At 42.2% G+C, this 25,640-nt stretch overlaps 2 protein-coding genes across 7 annotated transcripts in view; one reads left to right on the top strand and one right to left on the bottom strand.

Moving 5' to 3' along the window:
- The window catches only part of PLGRKT (plasminogen receptor with a C-terminal lysine), a 32,874-nt gene extending 31,706 nt beyond the window's left edge, over positions 1-1,168 (bottom strand). The window contains exons 1-2 of one of the 2 annotated variants that reach the window (XM_075019432.1): positions 1,003-1,168; positions 676-762 (exon numbers count right to left, since the gene is read on the bottom strand). In XM_075019432.1, coding sequence (XP_074875533.1) covers positions 676-756 — 81 coding nt within the window. In that variant the 5' untranslated portion in view covers positions 757-762; positions 1,003-1,168. Of the gene's footprint in view, positions 1-675; positions 967-1,002 lie in introns of those variants that run through there. The other variant, XM_075019431.1, reaches the window with a different exon arrangement.
- A 123-nt stretch (positions 1,169-1,291) lies between these two features.
- Positions 1,292-23,992, top strand: CD274 (CD274 molecule). 5 transcript variants are annotated; one of them, XR_012648810.1, is made up of 11 exons: positions 1,292-1,631; positions 1,721-1,812; positions 11,820-12,032; positions 15,153-15,221; positions 15,892-16,245; positions 16,732-17,013; positions 18,250-18,360; positions 19,015-19,090; positions 20,854-20,904; positions 21,870-21,935; positions 22,936-23,992. XR_012648810.1 is itself a non-coding variant. In XM_075019427.1 (10 exons), the coding sequence occupies exons 4-10, from the start codon at positions 15,167-15,169 to the stop codon at positions 22,956-22,958; spliced, it is 942 nt and encodes a 313-aa protein (XP_074875528.1). In that variant the 5' UTR covers positions 1,292-1,631; positions 1,721-1,821; positions 11,820-12,032; positions 15,153-15,166; the 3' UTR covers positions 22,959-23,992. The 5 variants fall into 5 exon arrangements, 4 of the variants coding, with proteins under 4 accessions (XP_074875528.1, XP_074875526.1, XP_074875530.1 ...); XM_075019427.1 differs by lacking the exon at positions 19,015-19,090 and having other exon boundaries at positions 1,721-1,821; XM_075019425.1 differs by lacking the exon at positions 19,015-19,090.
- Positions 23,993-25,640: the final 1,648 nt, after the last annotated feature.

Raw genomic sequence — 25,640 nt, forward strand, 5'->3', positions numbered from 1 at the left:
AGAAAGCTGTAACTAGTGCTACACCTGTAAGTTCTGTTCAGCACAACTTTCTGAACCTTAGTCCAACCAGTTTTCCTTCTCTTTCTCTGCTGCTACTTTATTATGAGAGGGAATAAAAAAATTCCCCTACACCCTATTTAGTTTGAGGTTTCTAGAACAACTAACAGCTGTGTCACACCTTCCTAGTCATGTGGAGTAACTGCAGTTACCTAACTGAACCTAAAGAAAGAGTTGTTTGAAAGCAGACAACGGTGTATTCTGTGTATAGCAGAAGCGTCGAAACATTTTTAACTCATATATTTTAGGAGAATGGTATCCATGCTTCCATGTACATGTTGCTTAAGACTGGAGTAGCCCAGCTGTGCTTCAGGGGACTGTTCAAGGTAAGTTACCAAACCTGCAATTTTAGGGTCTGGCTGCCATAAGGATGGTCTGCACCTCTACAACTTGTTAACACAGACATCCGAGGAAGTGGTTAGATCCAGAGAATACGTGCTTTACACATCTGAACCCGCTGCGTTCGATGACCACACCGGGCGTGCCGGAGCGTGCCAGCGGAGCACCTTTAACCCTGGGAGGGGAGCAAACCTCAGCGGCGAAGCCGCAAGCCCAGCTCCCTGCAGACAGCGGGCCGCGGGTGACCTTCCTCCACACGGCCGCCGGCGTACGCGTTACCTGAAGCCGTGAGTTCATGACCATAAACTCCTGCTGAGCTTTCAGGCTGTCATTCACGGACTTCGAGAAAACGAACCCCATCGTGCCCTGTAGCGCAGAAGAGACGAAGCAGGTTGAGGCGGCAAGCGCGGCGAGAAACGCGGGCGGCTCTCCTCAGCCTCACCCTCGCCCTCTTCGCCCGCCCCCGGGAGGAGCCTGCCCCGGGGCGGGCCGCCGGCGGGGGACCGACCGGTCCCGCGGGCCCTCGGCGCCCGCCTCGGCGGGGCGGGCCACCCCTCGGCGCCCGCCGGGCCGGGCCGGGCCGGGCCGGGCCGCGCCGCACCTCACCTCCGGGAAAGGCGGCGATCGGCCACGGGCAGGGGGCTACGGCTGCGGCCGGCTCCGCGGCAGGTCACCGGCCTCCCCGCTCGCGCTGTCTGCGGCCGACGATTGGCTGGCGCCGGCAGAGGCGGGCGGAGTTTAAAGGGCCGGCGCCGGGCTGCCCGGCCGCCCCTGCCGCCCCTGCCGCCCTTCGCCTGGCCCCGCCCCGCCCCGCCCCGCCCCGCCCCGCCCCGCCGGGGCTGCCGCCCGCCCCGCGCGCCGCCCCAGCGCTCCGCGGCCTCGTGAGAGCGGAAGAACGGGGCAGGGCGCGCGCGGCCGGCGGGTGCTCCCTGAGGGAGGGCAGCGGCCGCCGCCATTTGAAAGGTCCCTGTGGGGTAACGGCACCGCTTGTATGTGGCTGGGCCCTTGGTTTCTGTAACCAGGTTAACGCTTCGCCTCGCCTTTTTTTGTTTTCTTTCTGAGCTAAATCCTCCAGCGGCCTGAAAAAAATGCGGTCCCGTTCGAGTGGGACTGGTACCACGTGCGTTTTTAACCGAGGAGTATCGTGGCACTGGAATGACGTTGCAGGTTTCAGGCAACTCCAGAACGTACACGCGTGAAGAAGCGATGGGTTTCGTCCTGTTCTTGCAGCTTGGGTGGGTATTGAAAATGCGCTGGATGGGAACTGCCAGTCCCGCAGCGGGCTGCCTGTCATTTTCTTTTTTTTTTTTTTTTTGGTCTATAGAAACTGTCCCGAGAAACTTCCAACGTCTCTTCTCCACGTGAAATGCATACATGGGCCCTGGCAGGTTCACAAGTCGGGCATGATGCAATCAGGTACTAAGTGTAAGTTAGCAGAGTAAGGAATTCAATGCTTTTGACACTTAGGCTTCTTGTCTTACTCTGCCTTTCATCATGGGTCAGAATGTTTTCATGCCATCATAATTAAAGGCTGACTTTGAAATCCAAAGAAATGAAATTTTTGTAATTAAAAAAGTGTTGAGACAAAAATTATGCTCTGCCAGCTGTTTTTTTAGAGTGATACAAATATTGGATAGGATTCCCGGGATTCTTTTGGCGCTAAGGAGTACCTCATTAATTTTTCCAACACCAGTCCATGAGAATATATGGCATTTCAAACACCATCTCATAGTGGAATTTGCCATCTCGCCTTACAACAAGAATTAATCATCTTTTTCCAGAAGGAGTCTTCTAGTTCAAGATTCAGTTGTAGTCAGTGTCACTTTCACATACTTGTATCTGCTAAAGTCTTGACCTGCAAGTGATGCTTGTTGTTAGTATTAATTCATTTTCTAAATGCATATGTTTTTGCAAAGGTTGTGGTTTTGAAAAAAATGTCTGAGAAGGCAGCTCTCTTCCCATTTTTTCTCTCTCACCTTTTTTTAATGGCACAGCAAAAATAGAAGAAAAGTAAGGAAAAAAACCCAATTCTTTTTCTGTTGTGGAAAATTGCTTAACATTTTTACTTCAAGTCTTTCCAAGAACTTGATTTTTTTTGGTGATGTTTTGGAAATGCCTGTGACTTTTAAAAGTATTTAATCGCTTGATCACACATAGTTTTGGTGTCTAAGGAGTTACAAACTTTAAAAACATGACAGTAGGATGTATTCTCAGCTCCAGAGGTTTTAGAGACTGGTCCATGTCAAACTTCTGCTGTCAATTTACAGTATAAAGTATTGATTTAACTGCTTATAGCTGTAAGCATTTGCAAGGATGAAGGCCTCTGGCCCAAGATTCTGCATACCCCTTTGAAAGGGAGGGCTTTGCCCACAGTTAATAGTTTTACTGAAGGTATTATATTGCTCAATTGAATAAAAATCCTCGCATAAGTCTTGGTTTATCTAAACTAGCTGTGAGTCATAGGAAAGGAACATTGAAAAGCTCTGTTCTGGCAAACTTCTCCGGGCTTTAATACGTTCGTAAGGTTGTATCTAGAATCAAAACATTCTCTGTCAATGACAGCAACAACCAAGGGAGGCGGAAACAGGGAAGCTGACTCACAAAATGACAATCCTGTGCAAAGAACTGGAGGATGCATTGGACTATGTGTACTTAATTCTAATTGCTTGCGATCCAAGAAGGTAGTAAGGTTTTGTGGAAGGCTACATGGAAGTCTGTTAGATACATGAGTGATGGGTGGTTGTGTAAAATCTTATGAAAAATGGAGATTAGCATAATAATGGGAAGGAACTGAAAAAATTAATAAAGAGGGGCATACTGAGAGGGAGGGAGAGAGCAACGCTGTAAGAAAGGGTCAGAGAGTGAGAAGGCAGAGGAGGACAGAAAAAATTATAACTAATAGATGAAATTACGCACTGCTGGTAACAGACCTGTCCATCCTTGAGTAGAAGAATCCATCCTCCAAGTGGGCTGGAGCAGTGGCTTTTGTGATGAACACGAAGGTGGCACGCAACTCCCTGAGGTGTTGCCTGCTCCTGGTGCAGTAGAGATCCAGGGCAGAAATTTCCTGCTATACTCCAGCTCCACACAAGATGGCAATACTGCACTGGCAGCCACTGACAAGCATTCCTTTACTTAGGCTTCATAGGAGAAAACGGTGATTGATGGGTCTCTCACTGGTAAATTTGAGAGAATGTAATTCTTCTTCAAAGCAGGTTACCAAAGATATCATCCACCCCTACCCGCCGAGCCCCTTGCAGCCAAGCAAACCATTTCGGTCTGCCCAAATTTCTTCTTTGCTTGAGCAGAAAGATGTTTCAGAGTGCAGTAGAACTCTGTATTGCAGCTCTGGTAGACCTCTGTTATAGAGGTCTGGTTTCTGCAGAGGGGTTAACATGATGGGGCAGCAGATTTCAATAATATAAGAATAGAGAACAAGGGGGGAAACTGTGGCTGATTGCTAGGGAAATGGGGCTAGTTTCTGAAGAAAGGATTAAGGACTTCAGAAGTAGCAGAGAGAATGGAGGCTAGTTTTGCACAGGGCATGAAGAGGCACTATGGTCTATGCATGCGGTGGAGAGGCAGGTTTGAGCTACACCAGCCTGCAGACACTGGGGAGGAGCCCATCTGCAACAGGGGCTGCAGCACTTGCCTATCCTTGCTGATACCTGCTTGCTGCTGTAGACACGAGCTGAATAGTATGACTTCACTGACATTGTGAATATTTATGGCACCGCACTGGGGAACATTGCCTGTCCTGTTCCAGTTCCCACGCCCCAGCCACATTGCTGGTCTTAATCTGAGTGGCTGTTACAGGCAATCAGAAACACCTCTGATGAGCCACAGTCAAATCCAGAATCTCTGTCCTGCTTAGCTGATTGATACCTGTTTTACGCCTCCATCAGCGTCTTGCTACCACTGTGTTTCAAATGCATAATGAAGAACAAGAGCTGGGTTAAGTCATGCCGCCAAGTCTGCTTCAGTACAGTGCCTTATTCGTGATGTGCTGGCACATCATCAGCTAGGAACCATTGTCCTGTGGAGTACAGCAGTATAAAACCTACATGTAGGCACAGGCTCTTGTCCCAGTACTCCAGGCTATGGCCTGTTGCCACCAATCTGTCAGGTCATGATATGGAGAAAAAAATCAGGCAGCATCATATATTGCATGGTGCTGTTGGATCATCGGCATTTCTGGGGACAGGCAGTGTTCCATTAGACCAGAAAGCTATAAGGATTGCTGCTGTTGCAGAAGACCCACGCACAGCCATAAAGACATTTTGTAGAAATGCAAAACTGGCAGCCATTAGCCAGGCAGTCATATCTCCTTTGTTCTTGTCATCTTTTTCTAAAGATTTAAATTATAAGATGTATTTTCTCCACAAATAGTTGGTCCAAAAATAATTAAATCTTAGAAATTTTGGTTGTGGTACTTAACCAAAAAAATTAAGTAACCAAAAAATGGAAATAAGTATAACTTGTGCCAATGCAGATGTTTATTGGATAAGTTAAATGTGATTTTTACATGACAAGAAAGAAAAAGGAACATAGAAGAACAACCAGAAGAAATGTTTAAAAGAAAGCAAGCACTGTTTCTCTTATCTTTATATGTAGTGCACTTGGATGAATCAGTTTGAATTTTACTATAATGGTTTGGGCATAAAACAATTCATTATCTGCTTCAGTTTCATAATCCAAATCAATAAGGAAGCAAATCATGCTAGAGGTAGCCTGTAGAATTAATATTTGGAAAGGAGGTTACATCTGTATCAGTCTGCCTGATTGATTCCATAGAACTGGAAGGATTATCTACAAAATTAAATTCCAAAATCTGTCAACGTTTTTCAAAATGGGACAGCAAATTCTTTTTTAATACCTTACAACTTTAAAGTTGCTGGATCAAAATAGTTAAACAGTTTGAAAGAGATAAAAATCAATGCCCTAAGTTCATAGTCTTTAGCAAACCAATTTCCCTGTTTTACCACAACGTATTTATATGAGTACACTAGAAGTGTACTGACTAAACATGGATGACTGTAAGACTTTTTTAACCCCATGATAATTAGTTCTTTAACTTGTGACAATTGCTTATTTCTATTTTGGGTATGAGTGTTCAGCAAAAAAATCCAGATTTCTGCTATCTTCTGTTAATGACAAAAAATTATTACATCCTTGAAGATTTGGGGGTTTTGTTTTCCCGTAGTATTCAACTTTTGAAAAAAAGGAAGTGCAAGAATATATATAGATATGTGAACTTTGAAAAATGGAGAACGTACACAGAGTGAATGTAAACCTTTAGCTTTGACACAGCATTTTTTTGTTTGCAGTAAGGGAAATCCCAATGTTATCTAATCCTCTTAGTTAACTAAAGCATTTATCAGCTCAGTAAACTTGGTCTTAAACTAGAAGCTTCCTCTTCATTCTGGGAATGCTTTTGTAGTTGTTTGTTGTTCTTATTGGAAAAAGACTTCTCAGACTGGTTAGTGACTGTATTGTCTGGTTTTGTGACTGTTTTGTAGCTTTATTTTTATGTACACTACCTAGCTGTATAGGTAAATTTGCCATTTACAAATGTCATGTTTATTACTAAACAATGTAAAGCTTATTAAAATATGAGCTGAATTAGTTGTAATGGTTACCTTCATGTCTGGCACCAGTTCCCATGACCAGTGTGCCTCTTTTCTGAACTGCATGGACAAAACTGGATGGGTAAATTCAATTCCTGCTCATCAAATTCCTGATATTTTAAAAGCAAAATCCAAATTCTGTTGCTAATTTAGGTGGTGAAATCTGCAGCTGGAGAGGAACCCACTGGATAACAACATGTGGAATAGATTTGTTTCACCTGTGACTTCAAAGTGAAGAAGTTAGTAAAGAGATATGCTGCTGTTTAGTAATTCCCAGGGATAATGATTGCTCAGCTCGTATTTGCTTATTCGGTTTTTCATTTGGAAAAGGATTCTTGCATCACAAGTGCTAACCAGGTGATACCCACTCCCATGATCTGATTATCTTCTTCCTTTCTAGTGGGATTTAATTTAGTGTTTACTACAAAGCGTTTTCTTCACTGTAAGAAACTGAAGAATAGAGAAGCTTTTAACATTTCATTTTTTGTTTCTACTGTCCTTCTCATATTGTCACATTTTGTTAGTCTAACAGAGCCCTCCAGTACTTGATCATAATTGATACCATTAGAGAAGTTCCCTAACACTTCTGGATTATCATTATGGAGTTTGTACAGCTTTCTGTCCTCTTCTCTGTGGTGTATGCAGAGGTCATGGATGCTGTTGCTGTTATCACAGTGGGCTCTAGTTACCCTCTGCAGCAGTCCCTGTGGATGTGAGAAGGATTTCCAGAGAACCAGATGTGTTCTGAGGCATGGTCTAGTAGGTATCGGTTGGCTACACCTTTTAGCCCTCCTGGTGATGAAGACAGCTTTGTAAAGCCAGGTATTAACTTTAGTCACTGATCTTCTGTTTGACCTGCAGTCTTTAGATCCACAGAAGGATTTTACATATGTAACACGGCATATTAAAAACCAAATGTGACCAATACACAACCTACATATGCTAGGTATGCTACAATACACTGTAACTACTACAACTAATCCCTGTAGTCCCAGGGAACTCTTGTTACCATGTAGCCTTGTGATACTGTATCTCCAGTCCTAGTAGGCCATAAACTTTGTACTGAGTTTGCAAGGCCTCAGGCTGAGGTTTTTCAGGCCTGCTCTATCTAAACTTTTCTTGACCTGCCTGCAGCTTGGTGTTATTTGGCTTGTCTCTGGCAGCAGTTTCACTAAGTGATCCATTTTCTGTGGCTAATTTGTTTTATTTTTCATTATCTTTGCATGGTACCACCATGATTTTATGACTAACATAGTTATGTGGTGTAGACAAATGCAGGCTTGGTGTGATAGCAGAAAAGTCTTAGTTTTATACAGAAGCTCTGTTTCCCCTTTGGCCGTAAATAATACTTTAAGTGTACCTGTCATTAAGCTTAGTCTAATCTGTATTCTTTCTTCAGCATACTGAGGGCAAATGCACATTTTTATACAGTTCCATTGAGGTACTTGTTTGAAAACAGGGGAGATGTGCAGCAAAACCAAACGTGGCTATCCAAAGCTGCTTTCCTGTGCTCCAGAAGCCTCAGGAAGGATGCGGTTGTACTGTGCATAAGCTACTTTCAGTTCCCAATTGGAAAATGTTTCCATATTCCACTTCCATATGGAAAAAGGAATTAGTTTCACTAACACGTGCATTATAGAAGTTCAGTCTTGTCTCTAATGTCAGATTTGGCAATAAAGTGCAACTAAAACTATACACCAATAACAGACCAGGGCATGTATTTATGTTGGGATAGACATCATTCATTAAGTCAGCAGGCCAATAAGAGGAACAAAGGTAGAAAAATTGATTTCTCTACAGAAAACAACACATTATTTTCAACTACAACCAGTAGTTTTGCAGGTATAAGTTCAGTAGTAAATTTGCAGGTTAAGTCCATAAATGTTGTTCAGAGTTTATGACAGAATACAGTAAAACATTCCAGCTATTGCATTCCAAATGTAGCTCTGTGTGTTTTATTTTGAAAGGTATCCAGCACACAAAGAATGGGAGTAACAGTTGTTGATGCTGTGATTCTGGCTGAAAGGAGCAGTTCTGCATGTCAGGAGATTCAGGCAGATCTGACAGCCCAAGAGAGGTGAGGCTGCTGCAGCCCCATGCCAACAGGTCCAACCAGTATGAGCTGAGCATGTGTTCCCAGTAGGCACATGCACATAGAGCTCACGTATACGCCACATTATATACGTACACACAGCCAGCCATACAGATGACACAGACAGACATGCAGAGCACTTGCACAAACAGCATCAGCAGCTTCATTGTGTTACTCTCTCTGGCTGAGCAGGACAGAGGTCTGCTGGTGGGAATGTATATACATACGTACAAGGTGGATTCCTCCCGCAGCTGTGCTCAGACATTCAGTCTGTCCAGTAGCTGCCCCTGGATCCCAGTCTCCTAGTCTAGCATCTAGACACATGAGCCCACGAGGTCTGCAGCCACTCTCCAGTTGCTGGTACTGACACCTCCCTTACATGCATAAACCCCACTCACCCTGCACACACCTCCACCTAGAGCTGGCCAGAACTCCCCTGCTCCCCCAGTACCAACCACCCATGGTCTCTCCCTTAGAGACATCCCCACATCCCCACAGGGTCTCTCCCTAGAGAGTCCCCAGACCCATGGTCTCTCCAGCAGGTGTCTGGGACTCCCTTGAACAATTCAGTAGGGTCCCAGCTCCTCCTGTGGTCTTGCTTTCAGAGAATCCCACCCCCTGCCTCCCACGCACCACACGTACTTGCCGGCTCATCCAGCTGAATCTTTGCTTGGGTGCACACACTCACACACCCTCCTGCTCCGGGTGTTGCACCCAGGGAATATGGGCCTTTGGTCACTTGCCTCATTTGGTTTTGGCTGGGAGAGAGTTAATTTTCTTTCTAGTAGCTGGTATAGTGTTTTGGTTTTGAATTTAATAGGAGAATAATGTTGATAACATGCTGATGTTTTCAGTTGCTGCTAAGTGGTGTTTATACTAACTTAAGGATTTTCCAGCTTCTCATGTGCTGCCAGCAAGAAGGCATGGCCAGACAAGTGCATCATCCAGCAACTATTTCTGTGCAACTGGTCCTTTTTAACCACTTATCCCTCTGTTGTCTCGCACTTGTTCCTCCCAAAATCTCCTAGACCTATCCCTTTGGAACCTTTGGTTCCTTCCCTAAGCATCTCATAACAAGCCCTGTGCAATGCCGAAATGCTTTTCCCCTGCATCCCATTATGTGTCCAACAGCACACCACCAGGCAGTGGCTCCCTCAGGCTGAAAGGTGCTGTGGTGTTGGCTCAGTCTGGTGGCCATCAGACCTGGGGCTGAGGCTCTCCTGGGAGTGCTCTAGGCAGGGTGTCCCTTCCTCTGAGCCTTTTATTTGCGTTCCCACCTGTCTTGGGGCCTCTATGCTCCTCTGTGCTTGTGGAGATGGGTCTCTGATGGGCTGGTATCTCCTGTGATGGGCCTGGGAGCAGCAGGAACAGGGTGTTATTTGGGGTCCCCCACCTGCCATTGCCCCTCTGGGGGGTGCCAAGGAGCTTTTATCATACAACTTAACATTCCACATCCTCCTTTCTGAGGGACTCATGTTACCTGATTTTGGAAGATTTGGACCCAAGTCAGTGAATGGAACGGATCTTTGTCAAGCATCTCCACAGCAATGTGCTGTATCAACAGAAAACCCGATGTCTTTGAGGTAGGGACGCTGCTGGCTTCTCAAGCAGCTGCTGGCTTATGGCCCATGAAAACATTAACTTCGTATTGCAGGTGGCAGTACCTGATACTTACAGCACAGAGAGGCGGGGGGGTTGGGTGTCCTTCCCCTCCTTCGGTGCGCGTCTCTGCCGCCTGCATGCTGCCATGGCTTACAGTTTTGAATTTACTTTATATTCCACCCTGTAAATGTACTCATTAGTAAACTGTTCTTGCAATGGCTCCTTGGTTCTTTGGTAGATTAATGTCCTGAGTAATAGTCTTATTTTGGGGTTGCTTTCTTTTGGGAAAGTTGTGGCAGAGATCTTGCTCAGGTTACGTTTCATAAGAAACATTATCACAGCAAAGAAGCTGTATATCACACTGTATTATCAGATTGTACTATCAGGTTATTGAGTGGGAGTTTTATCCCCCCGCAGGATCTTTAAGTGGCAGGGAACAGAGCTGTTTAAATAAAGTTGGACTGCTTCTCTGTCTCTGGAGAAGCAGCAGGCAGCTCCTGGACTTTATGGCCATCCCGGATGCTGTGTAGTCAGACAGATGGCCAGTGCTTTGACGCCAGTCTTCCTCCACCTAAGTAGGTTTCACCCTGCAAGCCATCTGTTCGGGGAGTGAAGGACAGGATTTCACCACGAAAGTGTTTCCTGTCGAAAAAAAAAAAGGGGGCGAGCTGCCTGAGCCATGCGCCGTGCCGCTCCCGCCGGGTATACCTTTTCGGGAGAAGGAAAGCAACGGGGAGCGGCGCTGGTGCCCGCTTTCGGTTTTGTTTCCTGACAGCCGCTGGCTTTCGGGAACGGGAAGGTGGCCCGGGAGGGCTCCCCGGCCGCTCCGGCTGAGCGCTGGGAAACGCGGGGCCGGGAGCCCGGCGCCGGGGCTTTCCGCGAAGGGCCGCAGCCGGCAGGATTTCCCGGCGCGGTCCCCGCCGATGACCCCGCAGTGGGGGCGGGCGGGGAAGGCCGGGGCCGGGGTCTTACGCAGCGCTGGCGACCGCGGAGGGCCGGGTCGGGCTGAGGCGAGTCGAGGCGGGGCGGCCGCCGCCGCCCCGCAGAGCCGCAGCGGCCGCCGCCGGGAGCAGCCGCCGGGGGAGGCGGCCCGCAGCAGCCCGCAGCGCCCCGAGGGTCCGCCAGGTACGGGGGGAGCCGGGCCGGGGGCGGGCCGGGAGGGTCTCTGCGGCCCCCCGCCCGCGGGTCCGCTGTCGGCGAGGGCGGGAGCGGGTGTTTCTGCGCCCCGCCGGCCCCTCCTGCGCCCGGGGACGGGGCAGGCGGCCGGTCCCGGAGCTCAGCCCGGCGAGGGGCGAGGGGCTGGCGGCAGCGGGTGCCCCGGCCTGGGGCGGCACGAACCGCGTCCTGCCGTGGGGCGTCCGCGGCACAGGCCGGCGGCTGCCGGCGCCTTCCCGGGCGCTCCCTCCCTGAATGAAGGCTGCTCCGGTAGTGGGGTTTGCTAAGGACTACCCAGAGACGGGCAAGGCTGAGGTATTTGTCTGGAAAATCCGTGGCAGAACAGAGGTAGAACAGGCAAAACCCGACCAACTGCAGTATGTAACTGTGCGGTGAAACGTGTGTGTGTGTCCATACAGATATGCGTATGTGTATACACAGAGAGAGACATATATAAATATAAAACAAACAAACAACTGCCAAAAATTAAAGAAAAAAAACAACCCCAAACTGTCCTGGCCTTTTATTTGCTACTAAATGCTTATATGGAAAAAGCAACTCTTGTGACCTCAAGGCAAGCGTTGAGGAAGAGGAAACTAAATTCATGACATTGAAAGCTAGCTACATCAACAGCTTCTGTGGTCTCACAGTCAGGATTTTACAAATTTGTTTCAGTTTCTTTTTGTTACATCTTTTTTTTTCTGAGAAAATGTCATTAAACCTGTTTTTAAGTACAGAAGATATCAGTGGAAACTAACCTTCATCCGTCTCACCTATTGTGGAAATCCACCCCCTCAGCCTCCTAAGGTGGTTTCAGGTTATTAGACCCTAAATGTGTACATTCAGCTATTTCATATACCACTGTCTCCATGTTGCTCCCACACATCAAGTAAAAAGGTTAACTCCTAACCAGTTTTGTGTATTGTGTGTTTTTGCTTCCATGACAGATACTGTGAGTGGGCTGTCAAGTGGAAAGAAGAAAATACTTTCTGAAAACTTTTAAGTGGTCGTTTTACAGTATTTTAACTCTTCCGAGAATCTCAACCCTTTTCTGAGATATGCGAAGACGACATAACTGGGTGAACTTACACTGAAACATAGGTTTAAAGTTCTGTTTTGTGCTGTTCACCAGGTTATCCCACTACGATCTGCAAGTTAATGTGAGTACATCCTTTGGCTTCCAATACTTGTGGTTTTTTTCTGTATTCTTAAATGACTTCTAGAATCAAGAAAAAGAAAAAAGACAGTGCTCTTTATTTTTTGCTAAGGTAATGTATAGGCTTAACAACTCTTCTTGCACTATACAGTAGCAAGGGGCCTTCATTGTGCTCAAATCTTGGGGAGAGAATATCTGTTCTTACCAGAGAAGGGTAGGTAATGCCCTTCCCATTATTCCTAATTATGACCTTAGCAAACAAGAGTAAGCTGTGTAGAAATGTCCAGTCATTGTTAGCAGCTGTTTGGCACAGCTTGAGATTAATACTGTAGGGACCCTGAGTTTGTGTAGATGGATGACTTCTTTCTACCGGTAGTTCAAGAGCTGTTGCTCACATACAGCTTTGATAAGAAGACATGTTTCTTAAAATGCCTGTGGCATTTTATGTACTAATTTTCCCAGTGTTTCTCTCTCTGGTTACAGTGAACCACTGTTAGCAATAGAGAATTTTCCCTAGTGGGGAATTTTCCGATAATGGGGAAGTTTCCTAAAGAAGTAGGTGGAGTTACATCAACATTTAAGTTCTGTCACAAGAATTCTTGGGGCAAATAGTTCTGTTTTTCCTGTCTTCTTCATTTGATTGTGAGGAAAACATACAGCAGCAGTACGGAAGAGCATTTTGCACAGTGAATATCTTTTTGCTTTTATAAAAATGTGTTTGCCATAGATGTCAGAAGCTGGCAGGAGGCAAGAAGAAGCATTGTGGTAGGTTCTGTAAGAAAAATAGAGAGAAGATTGCAGCTTTGGTAAAGATCTTTGACTGGCATCTAGGTCTTGAGCTGCTTCAACCAAGCCAGTCAGGGGATCCTTCTGCTCAGGGTGAAACAGGAGAAGGGTCTGTAATGGTTATTGGAGCGGTTTTTTTCATGCGCATCTGGATTTAACCTGGACTTACTTTTTTTCTCTCTGAAAGTGAAAAATTGAGTACAGCAGCAGAGTCTGTCAGTCTTGAGGAATTTTGTAAGTAATAGTCATACTTCTTTTCTGTGTAGTAAGGCTTGTTTTTCTCTACAGTGGGAAAAAGCATGCAAATTAAGGTTCAGCAATTGCAGGATAAAAGCGTGGGTCTTAGAACCGTAAAAGCTTACTTGTTGTCACCCATTTTCCAGCAGTCAATCAGAACACCTCTCCTGGAGTTCATACTGGCATTCAGATTTCCTGACAAGAAAGTGGGTATGGGTTGCATGCATTGGTATAGGTTTCTTTCTCTGACTGTAGTGCACATCCTATTTGTTCTGAGAAGTCTCTCAGCTACAGCCTCTACTTCAAAAAAAGCAGAAAGTGTTTTGGGGCTGAGTGTGCTACAGCTTTGGTCATTCTGGCATGGGGAGCACAGAGAGGTGCACACCTATACATATCAGTCTCAATGGCTTGCTCTTCTGCAGGCTTGCCTCTAGAGTAAGTGTGATCACAGCACACTTGTGAGATCGGTATGCCTCTGTCTTCTTTAAGAAGCTTTACTCTGGACCTTAGTTGGTGCCCTGGACTGCTTGTTACTCAGGCAGTGGCATCATGATGGAGGCACTCTCATGTGTGCACATGACCAGAAACTCTTGGGTACCCATGGGATTAGGCAGCAGTTTGCTAGTGCTTTTAGGAACATCACATGTGGCTAAGGAAAGAATTGGATACCTAACTACATTAAGAAGCCTGGGATCTATTTATCAATGAAACACATCTTTCATCCTGAGGATCTTAGTTCTCTTTCCCTTCCCTGGTAGCAGAACATCCTTTTGTAATTGCTTATGTCTGCGTAACTATTTATTAGATTGACTCCCTTTCTTGGCTCCATCTATGTTGCCTTCTGCAAACCTGCTATTGGGATCAGGCAGCACCAATGTGAGGAAAAAAGTAGCTTGAGTCAAATTTTTATGAGGAGTCTAATTCCCTTTAGCCACGACACTGTAAAGGCATATGTGTCTTCTGATTCAGGACAGTATTGTTACTTTATTGTCATCTTACAGTTGACAACCAGAGAAAGAAAAATAAAACATCTCGCCAAAAATAGTAAGAGTTGCAGTCTAGATAGAATTCATCATTTAGGAAGGGTGAGGCATGTTACAGTCACCTAATTTCTTATACAACTGCTGGAACTACCACTAGAAAACAGTTGAAAGCAATCTTTCCTTATTTTTGTGGCTGTTTGGTTATCCAAAGTGAGGACTTTATTTAGATAAAATTCTACAGTTCTCTGTACTCACAAAAGATTTCCATTACAGTGAGTTTGAATTTTTCTTGAGAGTAATTTGAAAAATGATGGCAGTGTTTGATACTAGTATTGCTCTGATGTAAAATACACACTTGGCAAATGCAGTGGGTGTGTGAAGGTTAAGTGTATGAGTTGACGTTAGTCAGTCTTTCATAACGTTGAAGTGTTGTGTAGGAGTATAAAAGCTATGTCAATAAAGAGGGGAAAAACTGACAGAAAATTGAAATAATTTACATGTTCAGATGTAAAGCAACAGAAATTAAAGACAGATTTCGTTTGTAGGCTGACAGGTTTTGCACTGTTTTACAAAGGCACTATTGTGTAAATACTCATTAAGTGATTGATTAACACATGAATTCTGTTCACAGTATAGGTAACTTCACGAGTCCAGTGATAAGTACTGTGAGACCAGGTGTTATAAAACAGGGTATGTTCACGGTATGTTAAAGTAAGGCAAACAGGTGGGGAAGAACTAAGTTCTATTTCTTCCACTGAACACGTATAGAAAACTCCTCTAGTCTCCTCCTAGCAGGAGCAACAATCCCTGGGGAACAGTTAGTTATCTGTGATTATTTAGTTACAAATTGATAGATAGTGATAAAGCATACATTTTGCTATAACCAAGGACAAATGTTTAAAGCAAATAAAATTAGATGTTCTTCTTGGACCCATGCAGGAAGCTTTCTGCCTGATCGTCTACTTAGTTGAAGGTGCAATTTTGTGATGTTTTCAGTTTAAGTGGAATTCAGTGCCTTCTGTTCAGGTCTTTGTGTGGAGTGACTATAAAGTGTATTTTACAGTGCAAGTTAGAAAATGAGCAGGTATTTATATTTGTCTGTTATTTTATCATTTTAGGTTCTATCTACGTCATGGAAAAGCCTTTGCTTTTATATATATTTTTACTCTACTGGCATTTCCTAAATGGTAAGAAGCTGAGTCGTAAGAAGCAGAAGAACTGTTTAAGTATGCTTCCTTTCCATGTATAAGCACAGAAATGTTAATTCCTCAGTTTTCCTTCAGTTGCTAGCATTTGGGTTTTTTTCGTTAATGCTTTAAATAAAAAGGTCTTAGCATGCTTTTACATTAAACTAGATATCTGTGCTTAATATGTGTTCTTTGATATGGGGCCAGGTTGAAATCTCTGTCAGTGTTTCAGCATAGCCACCGTTTCAGACAAGGTACCATTTGCATTACACAGAAAGTTTTGCTGTCAAACCAAGGAATTGTCATGTATTCTTTAACATTGTGTATAAAAACAATTGACATTTATGTAAAAAGACCATGCCCATCTGAGGCACTAACAATCACCTGCTACCGTGGCAGTGTTCTAAAAGCAACAGCAGAGGGGCTGTGCACACCCTTTTGCCTGTTTTTAGTACAGCACCACACTGTGTGTGCACAAAGCAGGTGTTTGCAGGTATAAATAGGCCAGTTTGTCCCAAACTTGGGCAAGTGCATGCAAAAATGTTTAACTTTTTTGAACAGGGCAGATACTTTTGGTCCTCAAAATGTCCTATGTATATGGTAAGACATGACTTTGAAGACTGGGCTTATAATTGGAAAATTAAGTTTTCTTCCAAATCTTGTTTTTCAGCTTTATTCACAGTTGAAGCTCCCCAGTCACTCTACACTGTGGAACATGGTAACAATGTGACCATGGAATGCACATTTCCAGTGAATGGGAAATTAAAGTTTGGAGATTTAAGTGTCAGCTGGGAAAAGAAAGATAAGTTAAGGAAGCAGGTTTATGTACTTCTTAAAGGAGAGGAAGACTTCAAAAGTCAGCACAGTGACTTTAGGGGAAGAATAAAATTGTTGAAGGAGAATCTGAACTTGGGACAGTCTCTTCTTCAGATCACTGATGTGAAGCTCAGAGATGCAGGGGTTTACCGCTGTCTTATTGGCTACGGGGGAGCCGACTACAAGACAATTAATCTGAGAGTTAAGGGTGAGTGAGCAACCGCAGGAGGTTCAACGCTGTCTGATACTGTTACAAGATTTCAGAGGAGTCCCTGAAGGAAGATAAGTCTGGGTTAGCATTTACAGAAACCTCTCCAGAGACAGGAGCTGCCTCATCGCCCTTGTGCAGCTGTCTAACTTGGTGTTTCTGACTAGGTTGAATCCATGTTCTGTCATTTATTTCCCATAATGACATATAAGGTATTGTGTTGCAAAACCATTTAGATGGGACAAAGACCAGAAAGCTAATGCAGTTTTCTAAACAGCATCAAAATTGTAATAAATCCTGTACCTCCAGTTACTATGGAGAGACACAATAGCGATATTTACTTTTCCTGTCAAGAGTATTATTTACAAAAAACAAGCTGATGTACAGAAACTCAACCCAGGGGCTGGGGATAGAAAAAAGGTGTCTTGCTAATATATGCTGTTCTTCTAGCTTCCTACTAATAATCATTTTCTTCCATTTGTTTAGCTCCTTATAGAGCTATAACCCAAGGAGTGGTGAGCACAGGAGGCGACAAATGGAAGTTGACATGTCAGTCAGAAGGATATCCACAAGCTGAAGTGATATGGCAAAACAGAGAGTATGAAGATTTGACTGATAAGGCAAACACAAGTTATGAAACTGGAAGTGACCAGCTGTATCGTGTGACAAGTACCCTTACAATCAAAAGTAGAACTGATGAGATTTTTTACTGTATCTTCTGGAACAAAGAGCTGCAAGAAAATACATCTGCGGTTTTACACATAGCAGGTAACATTTCTAAATTTCATTTATGGTAATACACTTCAAGGTACTATGTCATTTTGTCCCAGTTGAATCAGCCATGATTTGTTTCTCTTTCTAATTTTGAAAAGGCTAAAAAGAAATTACTGTGTTGTTAAGTTTTGCAATGAGTGCACACTTCCACTGTACTAACATATTCATCATTCATGTGTGGACAGAATTCAAGGATAGGAATTTTGCATGACCTACAGTTATGTGAAAATTGAGTCTGAGTGTTAAAAAAAGTTCCGTAATTTGAAAAGCATATAGCTCGGAGCCTAGAAATAAAACCCACCCATATAAATTAAACACACCTTCCAAGAATGTTCTGTTTTGCCGATGATAACTGTCAAATAAATTTGAACAATATGGTCTTTTCCTGCCATGATAGCCTTTGCTTTGAGCATATTTAAATATAACGAATTGTACACAGATTTTTTTTCTCCTAAAGTCTGGATTGAAGGAAGATGCATGAATGGAGAAGACCAATACAATTTCTCATCAGACCTTTAACTGGGCATGACCCCTACTGCTTTTGCTTTTGATTACTCTTTTAATTTCTGCATTGTACCCTGATATGTTTGCACAAGCTTTCTTGCACAGCCAGACTGGAGACCTGATCCAACTGAAAAATAGTATTACTGTTTATCTGACTGTTACTTGGTCAGCTCATTCCCTGGTCCTGTTCACCAGGCAGTGAATGCCTGTGCTGGCACACTTTTTGGGACTGGCAAGGGGTGGAAACAGGCAGCTGAGAGTGAGAAAGCCAAGTCGTCCGTTCAACGAGTGGTAAGTGGCCAAGTTTGGTTTTAGCAAGAAACACCTCTAGGATTCAAGGAGGCCACTTATCCTTTGTATTCAGAGCTTTACCAGATGAAAGAGACTCTCTTTCTCAATCAGCTCTTTTCTGTAGTCCTGATGGGAAACTAAGCTAGATGTAACACTTCGTACGGTGGTGACAAGCAGGATTTGTGATAGGAATCAAAGGCACTATCACATGGAATGCAGGAAGTGAAGATAAACATTAATATCTTCTACCTATTTTTCCTTTATTGGGGTGAGATATGGTGAAGTGCACCATCAGCACCTGAACTCAGACACAACCTAAAATGCTGTTATCACGTCTGAAGTTCTCATAGCAAAAATAATATGGTGAAAATGAAAATAAAAGGGAGAAGCTTATGCAATTGTGTAATGTCTTTCCCCCACTTGTTTTCCTTGAAGATTCAGCTGATGGTGTTCTGTGGACTGACAGCAGACGTTTTGTTGGAGCAATTCTCATTGTGACTGCTTTCTTGGGATCAGTGCTTCTAGTTATGCTCTGCCTAAGAAAAGGTATTCAAATTATTTATTGTAGTGTATCTGACTTATTCTCAATATGGTCTGTTAATTCATCCTCGCAGAGGTGGAATGAGATAATAGAAGTCTGCCTTAGATCTTTCATCCTGAAATCACTAGATTTTTTACCACATTGTTTATTTCTTTTTCTTTACCTGACTTAGTTAAATACTAGCAAGTTAGCAGAGTGGAACAGGTTGTCAGCCTCTCACAAACCACTTAGCCATGCACCTCTATTAACTTTTCTTATAGGTAATGATGTAGAGCAGAAAGATTAGTGTCTAATCTATTCAAGGATCCAAACACAGCTCATGCATTTACTGGAAACAGAGGTTTCCTATCTTGTGTCCTCCCTTTTGATTGAGAACCAGAATGCTGGCAACATATAGGGCACTGGAGGTTTTTTAGTTTTTTTTTTTCCCCTTTATTCTCTGAAAATTTTCACTGAACTGTTAGAGCGTTTTTTTTTAGTGATCTAATTGTTATGAATTCTACATATATCTCTATTCTGGTTAAAACACCACAAAAATGGTGAACTACATATGAAGTTATATGTCCAATGTTTTGAGTCTGAAAGATTTTTTTTCACAAGAGGGAGTATTCCCACTGTGGCTTCATACCACTTGATTAATTTCCTTGTTAATTTTTGAGCTTTTTCAGTTCACTTCACTGACTTGAACTGGACATTTTCAGCATCACAGCATGCTGAAGAGTTAAAGCATTGGTGGTAAGTTGTTTTTGCTTGCTAGCTAACAAAAGAAAAAACTTGGAGAAATAATTTTTAGGGTATCTGAGCATGAAAAGAATACGGTTTGCCCCCAAATTAAAGAAAAAATGTTTGAAATATGTTGCTTAACCTGAAAAAAGTACTGTTACATTTTTTTGTCTTTGGTTGTTTCTGTTTTTTTTTTCCTTGGAGGGAAGGTAGGTGTGTTTGAGGATTTTATATTCAGGGATATTTTTTTACTCTTCATGCAGAGTAATGTCATGCAGATTTCAGAACATCCATAGGACTCATTTGAAAATGTTGAAAGGAGAGTGGTTTTACTGAACATTATGGTTTTGGCCAGAACTCTTCCTCTGTATAGTACATTTGTGGATTTTTTTAGCTGTTGCGTAGCTACTTCTTTTTTTCCAAATCACTTTTTGAATATTTTTTTTGGTCAAGTTGTCTGCAGAGAAAAAATACAAGAGGCATTGAAGCTGATACAGTACTCTTAGCATTGTAATATCATACTGGCATGACTCTGTAAATTATTACCAGAAATGCTCCAAAAACCTGAACAAGATAGTTGACTAAATGCTCCCTCGAAATTCTTGAGTTTTGTAGATGTAAATGCCTGTAGCTAGCATGAAACTCAGCTGGAATTAATGCAAAGGCTAGTTGTACTGTCTTTTCAAGTGGTATCTCAAAAGCTTCCACACTACGAGAGGTGTACATTCTGAGGTGGTATAGCAGAACTGTTGGCTTTCTTGTCTGCCAGCTCTCTTTTCCACAGTGAAAACCAGAAACAGCCCTAATTTCTGTCTGCAAATGAACAAAAAGATCTATAAGCAAACTCTACACTGAACGTTCATGTTGAAGTTCCATAAAATAAATACAAGATAGAAGAACTAAATGTGGATATTCAGTGTTTTCATCACAAACTCATCTCCTGCATCCATGCTATGGAAACATGTCCTGGGAGAAGTGTTCGTAAGCTTAACAGGCTTGCAGGTGATGCTAACAGGCTGTAGAGGGCCTGTAGATAACATGTAAGAATATACTTGTCCTAAGAACGTGATAGGAATAGGAACAGAATATGAAACTGGAAGAAGGGACAGCAAAATCCTTGACTTCTCAGAAGGTTCCCATCTGGGGATTTCAGTGAAGGTCAGAAGTTTCCTAGGTTGTTTGTGTAATATTTCTTGTTTGTGTGTATACATGATAATGTATATACATGTCATGATGTATGTGATTATCATGATTATGTTATATATAATACATATGTGTGTGTGTGTATTATAAACTGCAAGTTGTTTCATAAGCTAAAGTAGTAGCAACAGGTTGTTCTTTTAAAACCCAAGCTGTCCTAGATGACTGGACAAATGATTCTTTCAGAAAGGAACCTTCCTGGATTATGGGCTTTTTGTCCCCTCAAAAAGCACTAAGAAGGTGATCCCCTTCTTGTTCCCTGTTGCCCAATAAGTTCAAATTCTGGGTGAAAATATACAATGGAAAACCATTTGAACAAGTATTTTCCAGTGATGTTAGTGTATAACATCAATGGAGTTCTGGCTTAGGAACAAGGAAAGGGAATTGGAAAGGAAACTGACAGACTGGGGGCACTGAAGAATATATTTTAAATTCTTTGAAGAAATTGAGTGTTTTGAGAACCGATCATCATGCTATGCTAAGTGAGCCCTTTCCACCAGTGTGCTTAAGCCCCCATTAGATCTGAAGTAGGTATTTTGTTTTCTTTTTGATTTTTCTCTCTTATTTTCTTTCAGCTAGAGCAAATAAGGACAACAGAACACCTGTGGCTATTTCATCAACAGCAAGTATGTACATACAGCATAAATCTAGCTCAGTGTGATTTTTTTAGAAATAATTGCTTGAGAATTTACTCTGTAATGGTGGCAACCAAATGCAGATTTACATTCAATTTTCATTTTACTTTCTACTTTTCATTTATGTAATAACTGTAAATTACAATTGAACAGTGACTTTTCATTACTATGTCAACTTCTTGAAACGAAAACGTGAAAGAAAAGCATACGTGTTCCAGGAGCAGATGCAGTCCTGATATGCACAAGAAAAAGACAGAATGGTGTGCTGTGTTTTGGAAAGTCTGTGATAGGATGGGACATGATCCCTGGAACATATACCTCAGGATGGCAGCACATCCTGGTGTGCAGATCCTATGCTGCAATTTGAGCCGTGTTGGCATCATCCTGTTTTTCCTCCAGTATTACAGTGCGCATTTGAGGGTCTTTGTCACAACATTAAGGACAGAGGGTTTGGCCCTGTTGAGAGAAACACAGGAAGAAGCTTTAGCTTCCCTTGCAGTTTCTTTTTCCTCCTGTTGGGATACTGGTGCTACTTGCTATGAGTAAAGCTCAATGAATGGCCAGTACAACCATGACAGTGAGAAATGGAGGAAAGAGTGGAGAGAGTTAATATTTACAGTGGGAAATAAGAGATTAAAATCCTTTAGCCCCCTCTCATGATGGCTCAAGGTTGTTGTTTTTTTAATTTATTGTATGGTTTTATTTGGAGACCAATTCAAATTAAGCTGCTGTGCGAAAGTCAGTTCATACTGGCAGTTGGGGTTTTCCTGAGAAAATCTCTCCTGAGAATACTTGCCCAAAATGGACATTATTTGGTATTAATCTCTTCTCCTGATCTGTGTTTAAGTCACATAGTTCCTGGACAGCCTGAGATTAGCAGCTTTTAACAAAGATTTATCGCTACATGAAAAGTTTAAGCTATGCTGACTGTTATCTGTATGTATGTTTGTTTAAAGAGCTGTCAAAAGATAAGGATACCTATGACTGCAGAGATGCTTCTTTTGAAGACAAAGAGCTGAAATGTAAGTGTAAATGATAAAAGGAAAAATAGTAACAAACTGCACACAGCATAAATCATCCATGGTCATCAGAGCCTTCATTCATGGCTGATTTGTTTAGTCCCTTGTTTCAACAGACAGAGTCTTCAAGAGAAGTACAGCCTCCCATTCTCTGTCTTACAAAGTCACCATCATAGCTCATTGTGTATTGGGAGTTGTATCAAATAATTAATCTGGTTTAAAAGAGAAAAAGAAAAGCCATGCAAAGGAAAATGTGATGTGGAGATATGTAACAACCCAAATTAGTCTTTTCTCTAGCTCACACTTTTGCTACAGAAACAGTTGTGCCAGCACAACTGAAGGAGTGGTGATGGCAATGGGGAGGGAGACCTTAACCCATCACGGCCACTCAAGCAAGTCTGAAGCCGTGAGATTCTGTCTCAGCAAAGCAAGAAAATAAATGACCAAATCTCTGAAATCTCTGAAACATACTGTGGTGTGGAACAGAAGGGTGAAGTTATTGAAGTTTTTCTTTCATGTTCTTGCTGAGTCCTATAGCAGTTATATTAATTACATCCCAAATCCCTCCCTGCTACACTTTACTGTAGTAAACATAAACAAAGGTAAGCCTGCTGGTCCCACAGGTATAGATCTCCAAGTCAAGGAGTTAAGGCCTGGGGATATGCTGCTAGGGGTACCACCAGATAGAGCACTGAATGTATTTGAAAGACTTTAAAAGAAGATTTTAAAAGAATGGGGACCTAAGCCACAGCAATTTCACTGTATTTGCTGAAGAGTGCTTCCCGCCAGTGTGTTTGAACTACCACTTTATTTCCTCCCATGATCATCATCTCTTTCTATTTGACCTTTTAAGTAATTTCATTTTAGATCTTTAATTTTGACAATGAAGGAAATTTTTTTGTTACCTCCAAACTCTAGGAAAGAGTCCCAAAGCCATTAACTGTTTTGTGACTTCATCATTTTGTAATTTGATAAGTTATTCATATAATTCTTCTTTTTACAGATATGCAAATTGAGAAGACCTAGAGAAAGCAGGGGAAGCTTTTTCCTCTGTCATGGAAGTTTGACAGCTCAGATGTTCTGTGTTCTGTCTGTTAAGGGGATATTCTTTTTTTTATTTCTGTTCTGCGATGGCAATCTTCTTCCATATTGTTGTAACTCAGGAAAAAACTGCAGAGAAGTTAATAGAATTATTATAGTGTAAAAAGTCCTTGAATTCAGGCTTCTGTGTATGTGACTAGGTTTGGAGGTATTTATTTAAATATCCAAGTTTCTGCTTTCTCAAGTTTATGCACTGTCAAAGACACGTCAAAAAGATCTTTAAAGGTAAAGCACTTTAGGTCTATGACCATCATGAATTTCATAGCTAGTTCTTGAATAGGCCACCTTCTGGGTTTCCACCCCCCCCCCCCCGACCTGAGCTCTCAGTTCCTTGCAGAGATCTTCTTTTGCAGCTTTTGAAGAGTTTTTTCAATACTTTGATCCTCATAAAAGATAAGGGTGCAGTAAGACAAGATGCCATACAGACAGGGCAATTTCTGTCCTTACTGTAGATCTTAAAACACTGGATACTCACAGCTAAGCCTGAAACAGATGCTGTAAGCCTCTTGGCAACTATGGGTAGGCAATTATTAGATAATACTGATCTTCTTGATCTCTTTCTCTGAAAAGTGTTTTGGGAATTTAATTTCCTTGTGATAAAGCTGGCACTACTTGGTTACTGCTCATTACTATTCTGATTTACCATTTGGGGATAATGCAATGCTTTGGACATTCTGGAAGAACGGCTCTTGATTTGGACTGCCTTTTTGTTCATCTTGGGAACTGAAGAAAGAGAACCTTCTCACTTCTAGGACATGAAATAAATGCTTATGTGATTACTTAAGAAATTCTGGGGGGAACATGCTCCTGGATCCCATTTCTTAAGCTGTTGCTTTGTTACATTTTGCTAGGTGCAAAATAGCTTTTTTTTTTTTTTGTCATACACAGATGAAAATTATTTATTACAATGCTATTCACAGTTATATTTTTTTAATAAAATATGTTGTGTTTTTCTTGTGTTTTTTTTTCCTGCTCTCTTTGACTTGTTGATAAGTAGTGTTAGCACTACTTGTGCTTTTTCTGGGAAAATCAGGTATCTAAGATTTGGGTGTAGAATAGTGTCTATACCCATGTCATCCCTCTAATGGCTCCCACAAAGAAGAGACAGCTGGAATCTCATTGGACTCTGGTTTTATTTTTCAGTTTAAAATAAATGAGTCTGCTGTGTAGTCCTAAGAATGTGAATGCAGCCCTTGGCCCAGGGCTTCACTGCTGGCAGTATTTGATCTAGCTAATGTGAAATTGTGTTTAATATACATCTCAGCAAGCTGCCCTATATAGTAGGATAGAGAAATACATCCCAAAACCATAATGGAGTTGGTAGACCTCAGTTAAGTAAATAGTTACTACATAGTGATTTCCCTAATTCATGGCAGAGCTTGCATATTCTGATACTGATTCTTGCTGCTTGATTCTTCAAGGATGCTATGTGAACTTGAACATCCCCTCCTGCTTCCCAACATGCTTTTAGCAGTCATGCTTTTAGTAGGGGTATGAAGGCGATGGCCAACTTTAATTATTCCTGCAGTGCAAGAATGGCTTTGGAAATATTAGGGCCATTTGTAGAAAAAGCACTGACTCTTCTCAACGCACAAATTTAGTTTCATACCACTACTACTTTCATATCACTACATAAATAATTCCCCTTCCAGACAATCTGTTCATTTTCTACTTCCTCTTTGAGACTGCAACAGCTGTTTGCATATTAAAGTAAAAGTGAAAAGTCTACTCCTTTTAGTTATTATCAATCTTTGCAAGGCAGTGCTATTAGTGCATGCTTAGTATCATGGAACCGAAGTTGATGTCTTTATCAGGCTCCACCAGACAGCAGGAACTGTTACAGTTATCTTTCCCAGCCGGAGAAAAGGTAAGTTACTGTTGACAGTGCTGTATAGCAGATGAGTAAGGTAATGAAATGAGGGGATATAAATCTATTTTTAAATTCTGCAGCTGAACCCTACTGTCCAAAATGTCAGTGCTTGAATTCCTGAGTGGTTGATAGGAAGCTTGAAATTTTGCTACTTCATTAGAAAAGCAGGATGTGTGGTAGATAACAGATGATGTGAAAAGACCTGTCCTCTCTAAATAAGCTCTACTTTATATTTCTCTGCATCCAAACCAGAACTTGTCTGATTTAATTTTAGCAATTTTACAAATTAGGCTTTTAGGATAAGCTAAGTGTCTTGGCTTCATTTTTATGAATATAGGGAGACAGTTCCACATGCTTATCCTCCAATGCCATGAATTGTTTCAGCACAATTACTTTCTACTCATGACAGAGGGAGAATACGCACCTAACTGAAAGTGTGACACATTTAGGTCATGAGAACTAGGTAAGAGGAAATCCTTCCTATCCTAACATAAAAAATTTAGTTAAACACCATATTTGTAATAAGATTTTTTTTCCTTCAGTTAACAATTTTTGCATGCTACTTCAGTGGTTTTGGATAGCTGAAAAATGAAATCCAGCAGGAAGCTAGAGCAGACTCAGCTTCAGTAAGTTTCATTTTGCTTCCTAATGGCCAAGCATTGTTAGATGTCCAAAAGTGCTCTGAAAAGCCTGGATCATGTGCACAAACTAAATTGGCTTACTGGTATTTGAGTTCA

This window comes from Buteo buteo, chromosome Z, assembly GCF_964188355.1.
Source record: "Buteo buteo chromosome Z, bButBut1.hap1.1, whole genome shotgun sequence".
Taxonomy (NCBI): Eukaryota; Metazoa; Chordata; class Aves; order Accipitriformes; family Accipitridae; genus Buteo; species Buteo buteo.

Excerpts from the sequence above, each read along its gene's own strand:
- CD274 (XM_075019427.1), top strand. The coding sequence starts at position 15,167 with ATGGAAAAGCCTTTGCTTTTATATATATTTTTACTCTACTGGCATTTC. Across the intron at positions 17,014-18,249 it reads TGCGGTTTTACACATAGCAG|ATTCAGCTGATGGTGTTCTG; the intron begins GTAACATTTCTA and ends TTTTCCTTGAAG. Across the intron at positions 18,361-20,853 it reads TATGCTCTGCCTAAGAAAAG|CTAGAGCAAATAAGGACAAC; the intron begins GTATTCAAATTA and ends ATTTTCTTTCAG.